This window comes from Schistocerca piceifrons, chromosome 5 (genome assembly GCF_021461385.2).
Source record: "Schistocerca piceifrons isolate TAMUIC-IGC-003096 chromosome 5, iqSchPice1.1, whole genome shotgun sequence".
Classification (NCBI taxonomy): Eukaryota; Metazoa; Arthropoda; class Insecta; order Orthoptera; family Acrididae; genus Schistocerca; species Schistocerca piceifrons.
Window position 1 is genome coordinate 233,817,783 of NC_060142.1, and position 19,957 is coordinate 233,837,739.

Consider the following 19,957-nt stretch of genomic DNA (forward strand, 5'->3'; position numbering starts at 1 on the left):
GAGGTTGTAAAAAGATGTGTACTAGTATGTAGTAAGAAAAAGTTCTGTAGTAATGTAGAAATTTTTGTTTCTTTTGTATTGTGGTACTTTGTTCTGTTACTGAGTGCACAAACAAATTCCTGCAGCATCAGAAATGTGATGGTTAGTAACTAAATATTATCACAGCTGTAAATGTACACTTTGATTTGTTTTGATAAGCTTAGGTTTTTGTCCATTTTGCAATGAAACTAAGATATAACATGAATTGTAATCTTCATGTGTGAAAAAACGCGTATTCTTGCCAAAAATGTCAAAGTGTAAAGCTATTACTGCTTGAAAATAATTAATTTGTAAAATGGTAATACCTAGTACACTAATCAGAATCTGAAGAATGGCTGCTAATGGGAAAGGTTAATTTTTGAAAGATCATAAAATTTAGTGCATACAGTCAATGATTATTTCTAAATTGTGGATTAGCATTACCATAGATAGCTTCCAGCAGAAAAGATGATTCTGTGTTTGAATCAATTTCTTTGACAATATGTTTTGTGTTTCAGCTGTTGCATTGTATTGTGTTTGTTCTTTCATTATTGTTATTTGAAGTACTTCATTTAATATTAGGTTTGTTTTGTCATTCCAGGTTGCAGTTGGTATTTTGTCAGCCCTAGCCATAGTTTGGTCAGGTATAGAGACTTGGAGTTATTCTCGCAGATCAGGACGTGTGGGTATTGACCTCCTCTCTCTGGTGCAGCTTGCTCTTTTTTCCTGTGGGAATTTGGCAAATGTTTTTTTCTTAGTTGCTGCTTCTGCTAGCGTGTATACATTTGTATTTTACAAGGGACAGAGTGTTGTTCAAGTTCTGTTACCAGCTCCAGCTCATGAAGATCTGATTAAAAATTATATGATCAGTTCCCTTGTGCTGAAGGTATGTGAAATGTAATTATGTACACCATTAATAACAATGTTAAAGCCATTGTTTGACATTTATTTTAACTCCAAAAAATGAAATAAAAAACCAACCTCCTTCAGTGTTAACAATGGTAGATACACTGAGGCGAGAAACTGTTATTTCTGTGCCATTTAGGGAGACTATGGAAGAGATTCTCTAAATTGCATGGTTAGAAGTCTCTTTCTGAGTGACTACGATTGCTTGATTTTTGGATGGGTTAAGTTTTGTGCCCACTCTGAAAATGCATGCTGGATGGCTGTGCACAGGTTTCTTGCACTTGCACTTACACTAAGGTGAAAACAGTTATGGGTAGCAATATGCACATATACAGATGGTGGCAGTATCACATACAGAAGGTATAGAAGGGCAGTGCACTGGTGAAGCTGTTGTTTATACTCAGGTGATTCACGTGTAAAGGTTTCTGATGTAATTATGGCCACACAATGGGATTTAAGAGACATTGTTTGTGGAATGGTAGTTGAAGCTAGATGCACGCAACATTCCATTTCGGAAATCATTAGCGAATTCAGTATTCCAGGATCCGCAGTGTCAAGAGTGTGCTGTGAACACCAAATTTCAGGCATTACCTCTCACCATGGATAGTGCAGTGGCCAGCAGCTTTCACTCAATGACAGAGATCAGAGGTGTTTTCGTAGAGTTGTCAGTGGTAACAGAGAAGCAACCCTGCATGAAATAATTGTGGGACATATGTCAAATGTATCTGCTAGGACGACACCAAAGTTTGGCGTTAATAGGCTGTGGCAGCAGATGACCAACACAAATGCCTTTGTCAACAGCACGACATCACATGCAGTGCCTCTCCTGTGCTTGTGACCATATCAGTTGGACCCTAGATGACTGTAAAAACTATGAGCGGATCAGATGAGTTCCAATTTCAGTTGGTAAGAGCTGCCGGCAGGGATCATGTGAGGCACATATACCACAATACTTGGATCTAAGTTACAACAAGGCTCTGTGCGAGCTGTTAGTGGCTCCATAATGCTGTGGGCTGTGTTTACATGAAATGGACTGGGTTCTCTGGTTCAACTGAATTTATCATAGATTGGAAATGTTATGTTTGGCTATTTTGAGACCATTTGCAGCCATGCATCCACTTCAGGTTCCCAAATAACGACAGAATTTTTATAAATGATATTGCATCATGTCACCAAGCCACAGTTGTTTGCAATTGGTTTGAAGAACATTCTGGACTATTTGAGTGAATGATTTGGCCACCTAGATTGCCCGACATGAGTCCAATTGAACATTTACTGGACAGAATCGATAGATCAGTTTGTGCACAAAATCCTGCACCAGCAACACTTTTGCAGTCTCCAATAGCTATAGAGGCAGCATAGCTCAATATTTCTGCGGGGGACTTCCAATGCCGTGTTGAGTCCATGCTGCATTGAGTTGCTGCACTGCATTGGGCAAAAAAAGGTCGAACACATATTGCGTGGTATCCCATGACTTTTGTCACCTCAGTGTATAACTGCTGCAATTATTAAGCATAGTGGAAATTGTGTCGTGTCCCATAGAAATAACTATAAAAACACAATATATCTTCAGATCCAGAACTATACATTTCTTTCCATAAAGTTGTAAAAGAACAGGAAGAACCAGGTAAGGAGTGCAATTTTAAGTGGAGAGGCTGATGGTCCATTTGGATTCATATCCAAGGAAAGATCCCTATGTGTGGCAGAGAAGAAATGTGAAATCAAGTCATATTAAAATGGAAATGGAGTTAACAACATAGGAAGACGTATCTGAATGTCAGTTCACTGACAGCTGTTTATTAGGTAATGCTAAATGAGAGCAAAATAAATCAACTAGAGAATTAGTAAATAAGAACTGAGAGTTGAGAGAGCTGAATTTATAAATAATCACAATTATGAACTTTTGTTTTATGATCATTAAGTCATGGTCTGATGCCTGTTTATTTGTTTGATATTTTATCCCTTACTGTATGATTCCACCTTCGCACCACCACATACCTTTCTGTACCCTCACTACCCAACAACTGAGATTGCTGCTCTCTGCAGTCACATTTAGCAGCTAGAGACAACAGTGGTCACATGTGAGTGAGTTGAGCGTGTATAAACGTGTGTATGTGTTTTCCCCATCTGAAGAAGGACTTTTTCTGGTAGTTTATAACATTTAACTCATCTTGAATGTGAAAGTGTGCCACTCAAGAGCTCCTCCATGTTGTTACATTCCGTCTTTGATGACATTCTGTGCTTGCACCAGCAGATTGCAAGTTTTTCAGTGCTGTTCACTAAATAATGAAAAACCCAAAAACAATAAAATGTTATCACACTTGTTCTTGTCATTTCTGCAAAGCCTGACTTTAATATTCCCACTAGTGGATGAGATCGATAGCAGATTGGAGGCTTTACAGTTAGCGTTAATCAGGTGCCACTGGAGTTACAATCGCCGGGTCACTTGGGTGCAGCCATTAGCAGCACAGAGGTACTTGAGTAGCCATGGGCCAGCCTTGAATAGTATGTTGCATGAACTCTTTAGAATCGTGCGTAGCTGCTATGTTGAAACCAATCTTGCTGTGAGCTTGATATTCTGGTTATCATTATGTTTGCTTTTCTTCTGTATTCCACTCATGACAAACTTGGCTTTGTTTAAAGTTTACCCATTCATATCCAGAGCGGATGTAAAAGTGGTGATGTGTTCATACCGCATTGAGTTTATGGCAACGTGTTATGGACCCAAAGTTCTTGTTTCCAGCTACAAGAAAAACTGCAGCAGGAACAGCAGGCTGCACTTTGCAGCTCTTGACTCAGCAGCAGCAATAATCCTGCAAGTTGGTGGTCGCAGCTTTTGTATCCTGCCTGGAAGGCGGCGCGTGGGTCTGCTCCTGAAAACTGAAGGGTAGGCCGAATGTAGGAAGCTAGGAGGAGCAGGTGAGGTAGAACTCTCAGTACTGCAGTGTGAATTAAAATCACCTTTACTTTAGCAAGAAGATAAATACATAACTTTGCACTGAGATGAGCACATAGGTGTGAAGCCGTACATCAAGTTACAAAGTTACAAGTAGTGGTTCGCCCACTATGAAATAGAAACAATGTTGCTAGGTTATCTGCTCGGCATCAACTGGGCTGAATCTGGAGCAGAGCTCGTAGATCTGCACAGCACCGCCTAGAGAGCGCTATCGCCAGTGTCGGTGTCGTGGTGCGAACCTAAGAACTTGCACCTACACCGTGGCATCGTAGCTATCGATACCAAATCCCCCCCTCCCGAAATGACACACCGTCATTGAATATGGCTTCCGACGGCGGGTCGGGTGGAGAGACCCAGGAGCGGCGCAGCTGAGGGGGCGGGCAGTGGAACTGCTGGGGCGCGGTGTCCACCCGCGACGCCGAAATGCTCGTGAGGGGGCAAGGAAAACGTCCCATGGAAAACCTGCTCTGGCCGCGCACCGCCACTGGGTATGCTCGGGGAGGAGGCGGAACAACGACCACCATGGGCAATGGTGGCGGCGGCGTGACGGCAGCCTCAGCGTCCATCGGTTATGGCACCACGGAGGAACATGGCGGCAGCGGCGGCTATGGCCGGAGGTGGGCCATGGCGGCGGAAAGAGGTGCCCGTCTGCTGCAGGGATCGGACCCGCAGCAGTGACGATGGCAGGTGCGCCCGCGGTGGAGGCACGAGCGCAGAGGCGCCATCGGTGGAGTCATGGGCTAAGGCTGTGGAAGCCACAAAGCCTCCAGTTCTGCCGGATAACAACCAGCGGCAGAAAACTGAGGACAGCACAAACGGATCTGGTTACGGTGTCGCTTGACAGTGCCGGAGGGACCAGAAATGACAAATAAGGTGCGGCCAAGCTGGCAAAGAATGTGCCCCTGCTCCCAGCGCTGCCTGCCAGAGAAAATGCAATGGAACACCAAATCATGCGGCGCCGAGCCAGAACGAGGCGAAACAGGGGGAGCGCTCGGCGGGGGATGCAATAGCTGCAGGAGGCCACCGATGGGTGCGGCCATGTGGCAATTCTGCTGGGGAATGGGTGCCGCATGGCTGAGACAGATATGAAGCGAGGAAAGTCCAGAGCGCCCTCTCGTGAGAGTGCGTGGTGCACAACTTGCTCATCTGCGACTTAAACATACGCACAAAGCGTTCAGCCTCGCCGTTCGACTGGGCTGGAATGTGGCTGAGGTCAGATGATGAATGCCATTAGCAGCTCGGAATGCTTCAAACTTCGAGGACACGAATTGGGGGCCATTGTCGGAGACAATAACTTCAGGAAGGCCCTCAATGCAAAAAATAGATGTCAAAGCCCGAATAGTACTGGCAGATGTAGTAGAAGACATAGGTACAACAAAAGGAAAGTTGCTGTATGCATCAATAACTATCAACCAGCGGGTGTCCCAGAAAGGACCCACAAAATCAATATGAACGTGCTGCCAAGGTGCAGTAGGAGTCAGGCACGCAAAGAAGCGCTGGCAGGGATCAGATTGATGCTCCGCACAAGAGCGACAGTTAGCAAGTAAATTCTCAATATGTTTATCAATGCCGACCCAAGTGCAGTGACGATGTGCTAATTTCTTCATCCGCACAGTACTCCAATGACCAGTGTGCAGCAATCAGAGGATTTCTGACAGCAACAAACGAGGTTCCAACACACGAGACTGATCATTGTCAGTTCGTAACAAGATAACACCGTGGTGCACAGGCAAGTTGCGACGTTGCGTGAAGTAACGCCATACAAGAGGATCTCAAATCTGCTTAGCATATGGAGGCCATTGAGTATGAATATAGTGCAAAAGAATCTGCAAAGAAGCATTGGCAGCTGTCGTGGCAGCAATGCAACGAAAATCCACTGGAAAACCATCAGCTAATTCCTTATCTTGCGAATCAATAAACATGCAGGACAGTTCGGAAGAATCAAACACTTCGTCGATAGGCAGATGAGACAAAGCATCAGCATTGCCATGCTGGGCTCTAGGCCGAAACAAGATTTCATAATTGTTGTTAGACAAAAACAAAGACCATTGTTGCAACTTTTGTGCAGTACGGGCCGGAACTGGCTTTGGTGGGTGAAACGACGACGTCAAAGGCTTATGGTCGGTGACCAAATAGAACTTGTGTCCATACAAAAAGTCATGAAACTTAGTCACTCCATAGACAATAGCTAAAGCTTCTTTCTCAATTTGAGAATAGTTTTGGTGGGCAGAATTAAGCAATTTAGACGCTGAAGCGATCAGGCGATCGACAGAATTAATACAGAGCCAGAGAACTGCTCCAATGCTGTGAGAAGATGCATCAACAGCCAAAACAACTGGTTTGGAGGGATCGAAAGGAATCAAACAGCAATCACTTAACAAAGTAGATTTGAGCTTGTGGAAAGCAGTGTCATATTCCGAAGACCAAACAAAAGGGACGTTCTTACGCCGAAGGCAATTAAAAAGGTGCTACGATCTGTGCTGCATTTGGTATAAAATGAATATAATATGTAATTTTGACCAACACAGACTGAAGTTCTTTCAAGTTCCTGGGTGCTGGCAAGTATCTAATCACACTGAGATGTGATGGTGAGGGGTGGATACCCTGTCCGTTAATCATATGTCCTAAATACTGAATCTCAGTGTGAAAAAATTTGCACGTGTCTCTGGTACACTTTAGTACTGCCTGCAAAAGTACAATAAATAAGTCACGCAAGTTCTGCAAATGTTTGTCATGGGTGCCACCTAATATGACAAATTATCCAGATAGTTGGAACAACCAGGGACAGTGGCACACAACTGCTGCAAGTAAGATTTAAAAATAGCAGGAGCCAAAGCACAACTGAACGGAAGGCGGCAAAACTTGAACAATCCAAGGTCGGTGTTGATCGCAAAATAGCACTGCGACTGTTCATCGAGCGGAATGTGAAAGTACGTGTCCCGCAAGTCAATCGTGGAAACGAATTTTCACACACCAACTTATCAAAAATGTCTTCAGGATGCGGTAAGGAAAAGGTAGCTACCACTGTCTGGGGATTTACTATAGACTTAAAGTCAGCACAAATACAGAGATGACCGTTTGGTTTCGTCACACACACTATACGCAAAGCCCATGGTGAAGCAGAAACAGGTTTAATGACACCACTGTCTTGCAAATGCGTAAGTTCATCAGCTGTGGCGTCACGCAGTGTGTGCGCTACCGGGTGTGTGCACCGGAAAATAGGCATGGCATTGTCTTTAACTACAACATGCACTGCAAAGTCTGTGGCACAACCAAGGCCATCAGAAAAGAGTTCAGCAAAATCATCGCTTAGTGCGGCAATGCTATCTGCATGGTCACTAGCGTTGATATAAAGTACATTGTCCTGAATTGCGAGGCCAAAAAGTTCAAATGTGTCCATGCTAAAAATGTTCATAGAATCACTAGAGCAGAGCACATGGAAAGACACTGTACGGGTCATTGCACCATATGTGGCTAGTAAACTACACACGCTGAGCACTGAGATTTCCTGTCCAGTAAATGCAGTCAGCGTGGAATGTGAACGACGAAGTGGGGGTGAACCAAGCAAGTTCTGTAAAGAAACTGACACACCAGTGTCCAGCTGCATGTGAACAGAACATCCACAAATGTACAAAGTCACAAAAAGTTTCCTCGCATCGCGCTGAATGCTAGAGGAAGTGTCTGGCAAAACTTGATTCACACGACACGCTGTAGAGGCATGTGAAGCATAAGGATTTGAATAAATGGCATTAACATCCATAGGCTGATGTGAATCATGATCATGGCAGTCTCTGTTGCGTTGACGCCCACAGGAGTAACATGAACGAGAGACAGGTTGTGAATTAGAGTTTCTCTTACTGCACACAGCTTGCACATGTCCTTTCTTATTACAGAAATAACACTGTGCTTGACGGGATGGGCAACTGTCCCTTGGGTGGGCACGAAAACAGTTTGGACATTATTTCAGTTTCTTAGTGGGTGCCTGGTTTGAAACTTATTTACTTGCGTGTGAGGGGCACGGCGGCGCGTGCCATGCTGGGGCCGGGCGGGAGGGCACTTGTGCTGTGCTAACAGTACACACACCCGGGGTCACTTTGAACGTGGAAGTAGCCATGTCTAATGTACCTTGTCTGTCCAACAAGTCCACTACTTCCTGCAAAGACGGGTTTTTAAATTTTAGGATTTGCTCGCGGATGCAGTGATCCACCACATTCTGTGCAATAGCATCTCCAATCATTATATCTGATTATGAGTGTCCACACGAGCAATTAAACTCACAATCAGAAGTTAGTCCCTGAAGGTCCGCTAACCAAGATTTATTCGATTGAGTAGGGCCACGCCGGAGACAAAAGAATTTGTAGTGTGCAGCTACCACATTTACACTATCACGGAAGTGGGAGTTCAAAGCATCAATCACTTCGTTGCAAGATTTAGTTTCTGGGCGGGTGGTGGGAAACAACTTGATGAGCACATGGTATAACACAACACCCGCGTTGGAAATGAAAAAGGCAAGCTGCTCTGTACCTCCACTCATTACACAGCCGGTGAAGCAGCTGCTGTAGAGGCGTTTCAGAAATGCTAGAATTATCAGCTATGATTTCCCTACAGCCTGACCATCCAGATTGCCTGATCATTGCTAGAATTATCAGCTGTGATTTCCCTGCAGCCTAACCATCCAGATTGCCTGATCTTAATCCATGTGATTTCTGGCTGTGGGGCTATCTGCAAGATGATGAGTTCAGTGCTCCATTTATGAGTATAGCTGAATCGAAGGCACACGTTGGGCAAAGCATTCTGAATGTGACTCCCAAGACAAACCAACCTGTTTTGGAACATTCTGTTTATGTATTTCAGCATGTGGCAGCATATTGGACATGTCTTGCATGCGAGTCTCACAACAATTAGAAACTGATGTCATTTTGCTTTTTGAGCAGTTTTTGGCTCCAGGAAAATTAAAAACCAATGTCATTTTGCTTTTTATGCAGTTTTGGCCTCAAGACAGTTGAAACCGATTTTTCCAGCCTGATGTTGTATGACCTCGCTGTGGTGGTTGGGCTTATCTAACAAACAGTGCCACAACTGTTAACTGCTGAACTTGTGCAGTCATGCACATTGAATAGTATGGATGGTACAATGTGCAACTCAAACCATAGCCATCGTATTGTGTTTCATCGGTCATTAGTAGCCGACTGCACATCGTATTGCATTTCATCTGTCATTAGTAGCCGACTGCATTTACGTTAAGCACTTACAGTGGCATCTATCGGTAAAATTTTCATAATTTTTTTTTTGTCCCATGATGTTTCCCCGTGTGTTAATAATATGATGTTCAAATTTGATTTCATTTTGAGCAGTGGTTCACTTTCTATGACATTTTGAAACTGTAACTTTAATTATGGGCACCCTGTATAATTAAGTACCAGTAACAAGTAAGGTTGGTAACACTTACTGCTAAGAAAAGTATCTCCATGTATTGTCTTTAGAATAAAAGTTCAATGCAAAACAGTGAATCTGCAAACTACAAGTTAATGTTCAAACTATTAAATTTAACAATATCAGTTTTTAATAATCTTGAGACTAATACCACCACAAACTGGAAGATTATATGAAGGAAATTTTTTGATGACCAACAACTTTACGTGTTTACATGTTATGTCATTATACTTTTGAATCTCAAGTGATAAAACAGTTTTGAGAGCAATAAAATGAGTAAAGGAACCCATATAGTATAAATGTTGCTGAGCGGATAGGGACATAAACAAGCCCTTTCTTTCCTCTTATATGATTACAACTTCTCATGATAGGATGGAGTAAAAAGTTCTAGGTGTGTGCTTATGACAGGTACTGCAGCCGGGTCTTTTTTGTGGATATGACAAGGGGAGAAGAGCTGGTATAGCAACAAGATGCACCAGCATGTATTGAGTGGGTGATGGAACACCACTTTTGGGAGAGATGAGATGCATTTTGTTTTGGATACTTGTTTCAGGACCCAACAAATAGTAGTCTTATGAATAAGTGCTTCAGATTTTCCATTACAGAGTGGAACAGTTTGACAATAACGCCTTGAAACAATGTTCAGTGTGCTGATAGAATGATTCTGCTTTCACAGACATGGTGGTGGCATTTGAATTTGAATCAGTTAAAGAAAGCAGGGATTTAATAATGGAAAGTGTAGAAAATGGTATTATGTGTTCAGGGCAAATAGAAGTAGCAAATGAAACACAACCTATGGAAACCTATGGACTTGATTTTTGATTGTTTGTAATACAATACTGTTACAGTCTAGCAGATGAAGAATGCAACACCAACTTCTTAACTTGAGGCACTTGAGGATGACTAATATTTTCTTTGATTTTCATTAAGAAAAAATTCAAACTCTACATATGAATTCAATTGATGATTGATTCAATTAAACTGCAGGTGGCCCATTTCATTTTTCAGTCAAATTTCCATCAAAGAAGCATCATCTGTTAAGTTCAGACAACTTTTAACTTTGGAGAAACCAAGCTCTTTCTGCAGCTTATCAGCACAATTACTCACATGAGTGTCAGCAGATTCTCATGTAATGAAACCATTTGCCCTGCAGCCATTTTAGAGTGATTATGGCCACATGCCTACAAGGTGGCTGTCTGTGTGGCTGTCTACCCTCATCCTCTGGCGGGAAATGCTTAGCAGTGTTGGATGCCTGATTTGGCACTGCCTAACTTGTACTGCAATACCCAGGCACTAGTCAGAGCTGTGCAGGCATTAGCACTGCAAAAGGTACTGAGAACTCTGCAAAGGATTGTGCAGCGCACTATGCACGGCCTGGGTTTGTAGATTTCACTTTCTGAGGAGAATTACTTGTAGGTGAGTTATAGTCATGCATCTGTAATAGGAGTGAGGCAATATATTTGACATCGGTAGAAACTTGAGAAAGTTAGTGATTCATACTGGTCATAATCATGGACGAAATTTGGGGTGGACAAGAACATGGCTTTAATAATGTGACAGTTAGGGCTGTCATAAATTGATGACATAATGACATATATGTTGCTACACTTAAGGTTGTTGGGAGCCATCAAGGGCACTTCAAGATAGGAAATCAGGACAAATATGAATTGTGATTTATTAGTCCCGTTACATCTGGTCTGCAGATCATTAAATCTGCTGTACAGGAAACACATCAAGCCTTAAGTGAACAGTAGAACTGTAGAACAGTCAGCCTCGAATTCTTCGGTGGTATAGTAACATTTTTCTACTAAAATGTTATGGAGTAATCTTTTCAAAGGTGTAATGTCCATGTTTAATATGTTCTTACCTTGTGGGTTGTTATATATTTTTAGCCCCATGTACAGGAGTGTCTGAGCATAAAACTTTAAGTAATGCAAGGGAAGTTTGAAGCTCTCTTTGTGACGAGTACCATAGATATTGTTAAAGTGGTACTTTTCAAGTTTACATTGGTTTTTGTACACAAAAAGTCAAAATTTCAAAAATTAGAATGAAGAATGGTTAGTATTTTTAATTTTGTAGATAATAGACTAAATGACTCATTTTTATGGGCAGCACACGTTTCTAATCATTTTCTTTTGAAGAATTAACGGTCTTGTGCTGTTTGTAGAATTTCCCCAGAAAATTATCCCATACTGAATAACTAATTCAAAATAACTATGATAGACAATCTTTCTTATGTCCATATGAGTAGCACCAGATAAAATGAACATCGCAAAAGCTAGGGTATTTAATTAATTTGTCAAGAAGCCTATATGTGTCTTCCTGTTAATACTTTTGTCAAGGTTGAGGCCCAAGAATTTCACATGGCTTTCTTCTGTCATCAAGTGATAATTATGAGCTGTTTTTGCAAACCAAATTGCTGATGATTTAAAGACAACCTGCACTGTGTGGATCTTTGTGACATTCTGTTTTAGTACATTTTTATGGGACCAGGATTCAAGTTTTCTTAGAACAGTTTGTACACTGTAAGGAAGTTTTTCAATGGTGTCTCTTCTATTGGGACTGAGGTGTCATCTGCTAACAAGACTGAATGAGCATCAATATTTAATGGTAAATCATTGACATACTACAAGAGCAGGTAAGGACCCAGTATTGAAACCTGTGGGACTCCTTGGGAAATTGTTTTACATTTGGAGTAATAGTTAACTGAATTCGACATTAAAATAGCTCTTTATTTTGTTTCTATCAGATAAGAATTGAACCACTGTAATGCAGTATCCTTGATGTCTTAGCTCTTAATTTTGTAAAGTAGTTAGAGTGTTTCACTGAATCAGAGGCTTTTTTTTTTTTAGATCTCTCAATATCCCTGGAACATTTTTACCTTTGTCCAATGAGGTGCTTATGTTTTCTGTAAATTCTCTGATGGCATTTATTGTGCTTTTTGCTCTTTGAAAACCAAACAGATTTTTAGAAATAATGCCATTTCCTGTAAGAAAATTTTTCTAATTGTTTTGCCACAAGTTTTTCAACTATTATAGAAAATACTGGGAAGAACGATAGTTTCCCATATTTTCTGGTGATAACTTTTTGAATAGTTACTTTATCTCCGTATATTTTAGGACATTTGGGATTCACCATTGTTCAAAAGGACTGATTTATAACAACAGTAAACGGGTGTGGAATAATATGACATTCTGCTTTAATTGCTATGGAAGGTATTCCATCCCGTCCAACTGAATGTTTATTTTTTAATGATAACATTGTGACTTTCACAGCCTTCCGAGTGATTGTATTGAATTAGTTTAGAACAAGTATTTTGTTTTTCATCTATGTGCCTGAAATTCGTGTTGTAGTGTGATGGGCTCTTATATCTTCATCAGATTTTGTTACATTTACAAAGAAATCATTGAAGCAATTTGACGTTTGAATAGTGTTTACAATAATATCTTTATTAATCTTAATCTGTCAAACTTCTTGACTTTTAACATTTACTCCAACTCTGATTTCGCAACAGACCAGCATGCTTTTGTTTTAGCTTTTTGTTTGGTTATGAAAATACTGTTTGCCAGTTTTGTTTGCTACCACTGTAGCTTTCTTAAAGATAGTCTTGTAATGCTTAATGTAAATTACAACGTCTTTCTATTTACTTTAAACTCATTATGCAACTGTCTTTTTCTGGCATTAGAAACTCTTATTCCTGAAACAATACAATTCAGTGTACTGTTTACTGTGTTTTCATAAGATTTTGGGGGAAATGTTTCTTTGAACACACCTAAAAACAATCTGAAAATTTTGAAAAACTTCCTTGTATCATCAAACTGGTAATTTGTAAGAATATTGTCTATAAGGTCGTTAATTGGAAGTTCTCTCTAGTGCACACATAAAGTTTAACTTAAATCCAGACTTCTGGACTAAATCATGAAACTTTACAGTGTGACTGGATTCAAATAATCTATTTAAATTGAACTCTGCTGCCTAAAAGAGAGTGAAATTTGTCTTAAGATAAGCTTAGTGACAGGACTGCTTTTGTTGCATTAATCTGTCATTTTCTTTCCTTGTAGTCAATATTTCGGTTTTTAATGCCTCAGTGTTCTTTTGTAACAACTTTATAATTTTGTTTTTTGAACTTGTTGTATGTCTGTTTCACCGTCACAGGACTGCCTCTCTCATATTAATCTATTACTTTCATTCTTCATAGTAAATATTTTATTTTTTAATGCCTCAATGTCCTTTTGTAGTAATTTTATAATTTCGTTTTTTGAGTCCACACAATGCAGAGAGCAGGCAAAAGTGGCAGTGTTTAGGTTACTGAAGCAAAGTAGCAACACTAGAGCCCTGCAAATTGCAGAAGCTCTGGGCAACTGTCCCATGGGAAAAGTTTTGCTACAGAGAATCAACTGGTAACTCCACCCATTGCCTAGACGCTATTGTAAAGCGTCACATAGAAGTTGTCCACGAAAAGGCACATCTTAGCGCAGGCATTAAGCTTGATAATTATTCCTGAGAAATGCAATGTCAATGGGTTTATGTAGGTTGGAGTGTTACTACATTAGTCCCCAATCACAAAAGACAGAGGATGGGGCCAAGTGATGTAAAACACTGTTGTTACTGGCCATAATAGGAGTGCCAGTGATGTTTAGCTTTCAGCCGAATGCTATTTCTGCTAAACTTGAAGTTGATTAATGTAACATCCAGGAGCACCCCTACCTACCAAGTGGCTGAAGGGGAGTTATCTAAATTGGTTGGCCAGAGGAGCCCAGGAGGTGCAGAGTGACTTGTCAGATTGGCTAAAGCTTGTAAAGTGCCAAAGGATTAGTGGGTCAGTTGTAGGAAGGGAGAAATAATATGCCACCACAATTCTTTAAAAACCTATGTTTTAGTATCCAGCAGGATTTCTCAGTCAGATTGTTGGGTTGCTGACTCTGTGTCACTCGTGGCCAGTCTCGGTAAGCTCTGACATGTCTGTTTTTCTCACTTGGAGTGATGCTCTTAAGTTTATACTGCTTGACATGCGGGTAGTCTTTGCTACTTGTGTTTGCACTCACTCCTGTGGTTCAGACACTGAATTCTGTTGTGCAACCTGTTGCCTCTTTTGATTTTTCTGATGTTCAGAATCAGCCTCCAGTGTAGTAGTTAGTCTGATCGCTAATATTCAGTGTTATTCAGACCCATGGATCCATGAATCTTCTGCTACAAGCATCCTGTCAAGTCCCCAAATCTGCACCTCTCATAGATGCCCTGTGACAGTGTTTGGCACTGATCCAAGGCATCTACCTGCCTTCACTGGAAATTTGTCTTTCAGCATTTGCTCCTCACCACTTGAAAATTGCACTCTGACCTCAAATCCCCTATCTTCCCTCTATCGTCTGTTAGGATATGACAGGGCTACTGGTGGTAACGAGGAAGAGTCTATAGAGAGCCAATAAGGGATATAATTGGTGTGTTTCATGTAGGAATTTTGATTGCAGATGTGCTGAAGTTGATAATCAGCTGAAGAGGAAATACAGTGGGAGTGCAATAGCCAGCTGCAATTGCCATCCAGTATTGGTATGATCTTGGATTTTTAGGAAGCAGAGATATGGTGATTCTTATGGAACAGAAGAAGTAATGGGTATAAGAAAGGAGATAGATACAGCAGGTGAACAGTTCTGGAAGGGTCTTATAGATTTTGGCAGGCATTAAAAATAATGTGTGTGTATGTGTGTCTACTGCTGACAAAGGCCTTAATGGCCAAAAGCTATAATTGTGTGAATCTTTTCTTTAACTAATTAGATTCATTGGGAGTAATATAAATATTTTCTTTTTCAACCCAGCGAGAATGTGGTAGGGTCAATTTGACAGTGCTCATTTTGTTCTGTTGGCAGTTCTTTGTTGCGCAGTTGCGCGTTTTCAAAGTTCTCAGTACTTGTAATTGTTGAAATCCCCTTAATGTGTGCATGAACTCAGTTGGCTGCTATCCGCGAAAGGAGATAAATGAGTGCAAATGATAAGAAGGTATTTTTGACCCTTGCACAACCACAAAGTAGTATTTCTGTGCCTTTTTCAGTTTATCTTTTTCCATGAACGTTTCATGTTTTTTGGTATTTTAGTCAAAATGGACAATTAAAAAAGAAAGGCTGAGCATATACGTCGTTGCTAAGTGGAATTATCAGTCAGTAAAAACGACTTTACAACAGATGGCAGTGAAAATGAAGTTTGTGTAAGTGGTCGCAGTGGCAGTAGTGGTATTGAGCAAGATGCAAGTGAAGGCAGTGACAAAGAAGGTAATATACTACTAAATGGGCTAGAAAATAATTCTCACAATGCTGTGTTACCAGAATTAGTCGATTGATCGGAAAATCAGGTACACAGTTCATTTTATTTTGGGAAAGATGGATCCAAGTGATGCAAAAATCCACCTCAACAACAAGTTTGGACCCATTCTGAAAATATTATCAGGCAGGTACCTGACATGAGTTTAATGGCGAGATTAGCAAAGACAGAGATGGAATGCTGGAGTCTGTTTTGCAGTGAAAGTGTGCTTAGTATTATCTTGAAATACACAAACTAACAAATTGCAGAAAGGAAAGCTGCTTATGAAGTAGTTTCAAATCACTATTTTATGAAGGAAATGACTATGAGTGAGCTGAAGACTTATGTAGACTTGTACATTGCTGGATTTTACCAATCTGGGAGACAGAACACCTTTGACCTTTGGACTGCAGACGGAACAGGTGTGGAAATATTTCGACTGACTATGACATGGTGACATTTTCATTTTATTCATAGCTGTCTCCATTTTGATGATAAATCCACATGCGAAGAAAGAAAACAGATGGGCAACTTAGCACCAATATGTCAGACATTTGAAATATTCATTGAAAACTGCAAGAAAGCCTATGTACTAGGAGCATATACAACCATAGATGAAATGCTGCTTGCACTCAGAGGCAGATGCAAATTTAGACAATGTATTCCATCAAAACCGGCCAAATATGGCATAAAAATATTTGCCTTGATTGATACAAATAATTTCTATACCTTCAACCTCAAAATATTTCTGGAAAGCAGTTAGAGGGACCGTTTTCACTGAGTAATAAACCACTTGATGTGGCGAAGCAGCTGTTGCAAACCATTTCAACAACCGTAATGTGACTTTTGATAACTGGTTTACATGCTATGAACTAGTGTAATATCTGGTGGAAAAAAATACAAGCTAACTTCTGTGGCAAAAGTGTGTAAGAACAAGAGGCAAATCCCTCCTGAATTTTGCAAGACTCGTGATAGAGAAATCTACACATCAAAGTTTGGTTTCCAAAAAGAAATTACACTTGTTTCTCATATACCAAAGAAAAACAAAGTTGTTTTGCTCATGTCTAATCTTCACCACAGTGCTGAAATTGATGGATCAACAGGAAATAAAAAGAACCAGAGATAAAAATGTTTTATAATTGTACGAAATGTTGAGTTGACATTGCAGATGAGCTGTCAGTGACTTACGATGTAAGCCCCAACCCACAAAAAATGGCCTCAGACTGTCTTAAAAGCAATGCTGAATATGGCCAGCATAAATGCTACTATTGTTCAGTGATCAAGCAACAATAAAAACCAAAAGCATCGTAATTTTATAAAAACACTACACCGTATGTTCGTCAGTGAACACTTGAGTGCCCCCCAAGAAATGTCTCAACTGCCAAGCACTTTGTGTAAGAGAATCAGAGAACAAGAAATGACAAGAACACATTATGTCAAAAGTTATTATTCATTTTGTATTTGAAGAAGACTTATCTTGTATATACAGGGTGTGGCAGTGTTCATATGAGGATATTAAAAACACACTATCAGGAAGTAACTGTAATTTATTTATTACCTCTTATGTCAATTAATAGTTAATGGTATGCCATTTACTAATGTGTAAGTCATTGTCCATTGTGTGGATTACTTTTTGAATATGTCTCCTGTCAAATGATGCCTCCTCTGCCCAACACATTCATGTAGGCGGCGTTGGAAGCATTCCATAACTCGGCGTAACATATTCCCTGGGACATTGCCGATGACAGTTCTGATGCAATCCTTCATCTCAGGAATGGTGGCACAATGTTTTTGGAACACTTCTTGTTGCAGGTAGCCTCAAAGGAAAAAGTCTGTACATGAAAGGTCAGGTGAGTGAAGCGGCCAGGAAATGTCACCAAAATGGGAAATTACTCTACCGGGAAATGTCTGTCGCAAGAATTCCGTGCAAATTCTGGCTGTATGTGAGGTTGCTCCATCTTGTTGAAACCATAATTGTACCACATCCGCATCGGCCATACCTAATTGGGGAAGAATGAGGTCTTGCAGCATTTTTAGGTAGTGTTCACTGATGACAGTTACAGCTGGCGCGCATTCGTGCAGTACGTCACTGTACAACACAAGTCAAATTACGCTATGAATGCTACCACACCCTGTATGTAGCAAAAAATCTGAATTACTGATGAGAATGTATGGTTTTGTAGATTTTAAAAAATATGTAACATTAAGAGCTGTTAAAATGATTATTTTGTAGACTTTATGTAAAAATTAAGTAATGAAGCATTTATACACTTAATGGTGTTTATTTCTATGAAAATCCTTTAATTAATAAAGAATTCATAAATTTAATTTCCATCTTTTGTTAAAAAGTGCCAATAAAAACTTAAAAATTTAAATGTAAAACAGGGTCAGACCGAAAGAACACTGAAATTGGCCATAAAATAAAACGATTTTTTTCCTGTCTACAGAAACAAGTCTATACCAAATAAATTATCATTATTATAGCGTTTGGTAAGGTTCCTCCATATTTTAGTAATTCTGTTCTAAAAGCTAAATAGGATAGGTCCATTCCCCTTCTCCTGAGTTTCATTTAATCATACATCTCATATATCTTTCCTTGCTCACAGAGTATGTGTTCAAATTAACTGCTTTCTGTATGCTCTTGATTTAAATGCACTGGTAGAAATTTAGGTTTGATTTTTATGGTATTTATTTATTTTGTAGGTTTTTTAGCCTAGATACATGTAACAGGAAGAATGAAGTGAATAGAATTCAAATGTTTTTTGTTTATAAATAATTGAAAATGTTATTTTGGCTTTGGTTTAAGGTTGCTGAAATAACCCATTTAATTGGAAAACAGATATCGGTGGATATTTTCTTGATTGACTGGGAGCGTCCAAGAGCCAGAAGTACTGTATGGCACAGAAACAAAAAGTCTGATGCAGAAAATTCAGAGCAGCCAGTTAGTGTGTGGAGGACTTACTTCATTGCAAATGAATGGAATGAGATACAGACAAAGAGAAAGACAAGTCTGGTTTTTCAGCTGTCAGTAACATTACTTTTTCTCAAGGTCTGTGACTAATGTTAATCTGAAGTGAATTTACTATTTAAAACTGTTTCTATATTTCAGAGTAATTCCAATATTTGTATACATTCGTATTATTTAAAACACAAAACAATAGGATATCAGAATCAAGTAGCACTTGATTTTGTGCCACGTGAAAAATGTGATAATAGTTTTAAGCAAATTCCATTTTGTTTACTGGGACAAAAAAATTAAGACGATACCAGTGTTGATGAATTTTTCCAGCTACTCATTGCTGTAACATTGTTATGACTTCATAACATAAAATATATGTTTTGTACATACTACTGACTTTCTCAGAAATTCAAGAATGATTTGGGTCTCAGAGATATATTTTATTTCAATATTACCAACACGTGTCATTTCTTACAGATAGTCTTGAACAGCTGATAGAAGTTGGAAAACAGTTCCTGTAAAATAGATACATTTTCTCACAGTAACATTCATTAACATCTAAGTTTATAAACAGAAAGTTGAACAGGCTTTCATTTAATGTCTGTCATCATTCAGGAGGCACAGTCACCAAATATGGCCTCAGTAATCTTCCATCCAGTTTTCTACCCTATGCTGTGGGAGAAATTAAGGCAGATTCCCTCAGCCATCATAATCACTTGAAGACCACTAACTCGTATTTAAAAAAAAGAAGAAGAAGATATACAATGTGTATGATTTTCTGATGTGATGTTATGAAATCAGCCCTTGGTCTCTTCATTCTACTTGGAATGGCTTCTTATTACTCTTATAACTTGCACATCATGACAAACTGACCTGCACCGCTTCTAAACCCAATATTTTGTACCTAGTTGCTGCCTTTGTCTTTTCATCCACTCTGAACCATTTTTTAAAACTCTTGTCACTACCCCGTTATAAGAAAGGTAGAAAGAAGGATACTAATAATTAGCTGAAAGAAATATTCCAGAGCAGTCTAATCAATTTTCAAAAGTATACTGATGCATATATATCGCCATCAAGTGAAATTATCCCCACCATAAAAGGATAATGGAGCTTTGAAGAACATTCTGGGATATTATAGGATTTTCTTGAACATCCTGGAAAATTATAGAACATTCTCAAACCTTCTGGAAGATTCTATAAAATTCTGGAACATTCTACAACATTCTCCAACTATTTACAACATTCTAGAACATTCAATCCAGAACATTCTAGAACATTCAGTCCAGAACATTCAGGAACATTCTGGACAGTCACAGCCACTTCAGCACTTGATTCTCTCCTACTTCACTGACTTACTATAACAAGTCCATTGGCACAGTGTCCTATTTTGACAC

At 39.7% G+C, this 19,957-nt stretch overlaps 1 protein-coding gene across 1 annotated transcript in view; it reads left to right on the forward strand.

The window, feature by feature from the left end:
- Positions 1-19,957, forward strand: part of LOC124798347 (meckelin) — a 197,893-nt gene that overhangs the window by 101,910 nt on the left and 76,026 nt on the right. The window contains exons 8-9 of the mRNA XM_047261705.1: positions 620-904; positions 18,411-18,653. Coding sequence (XP_047117661.1) covers positions 620-904; positions 18,411-18,653 — 528 coding nt within the window. The remainder of the gene's footprint in view (positions 1-619; positions 905-18,410; positions 18,654-19,957) is intronic.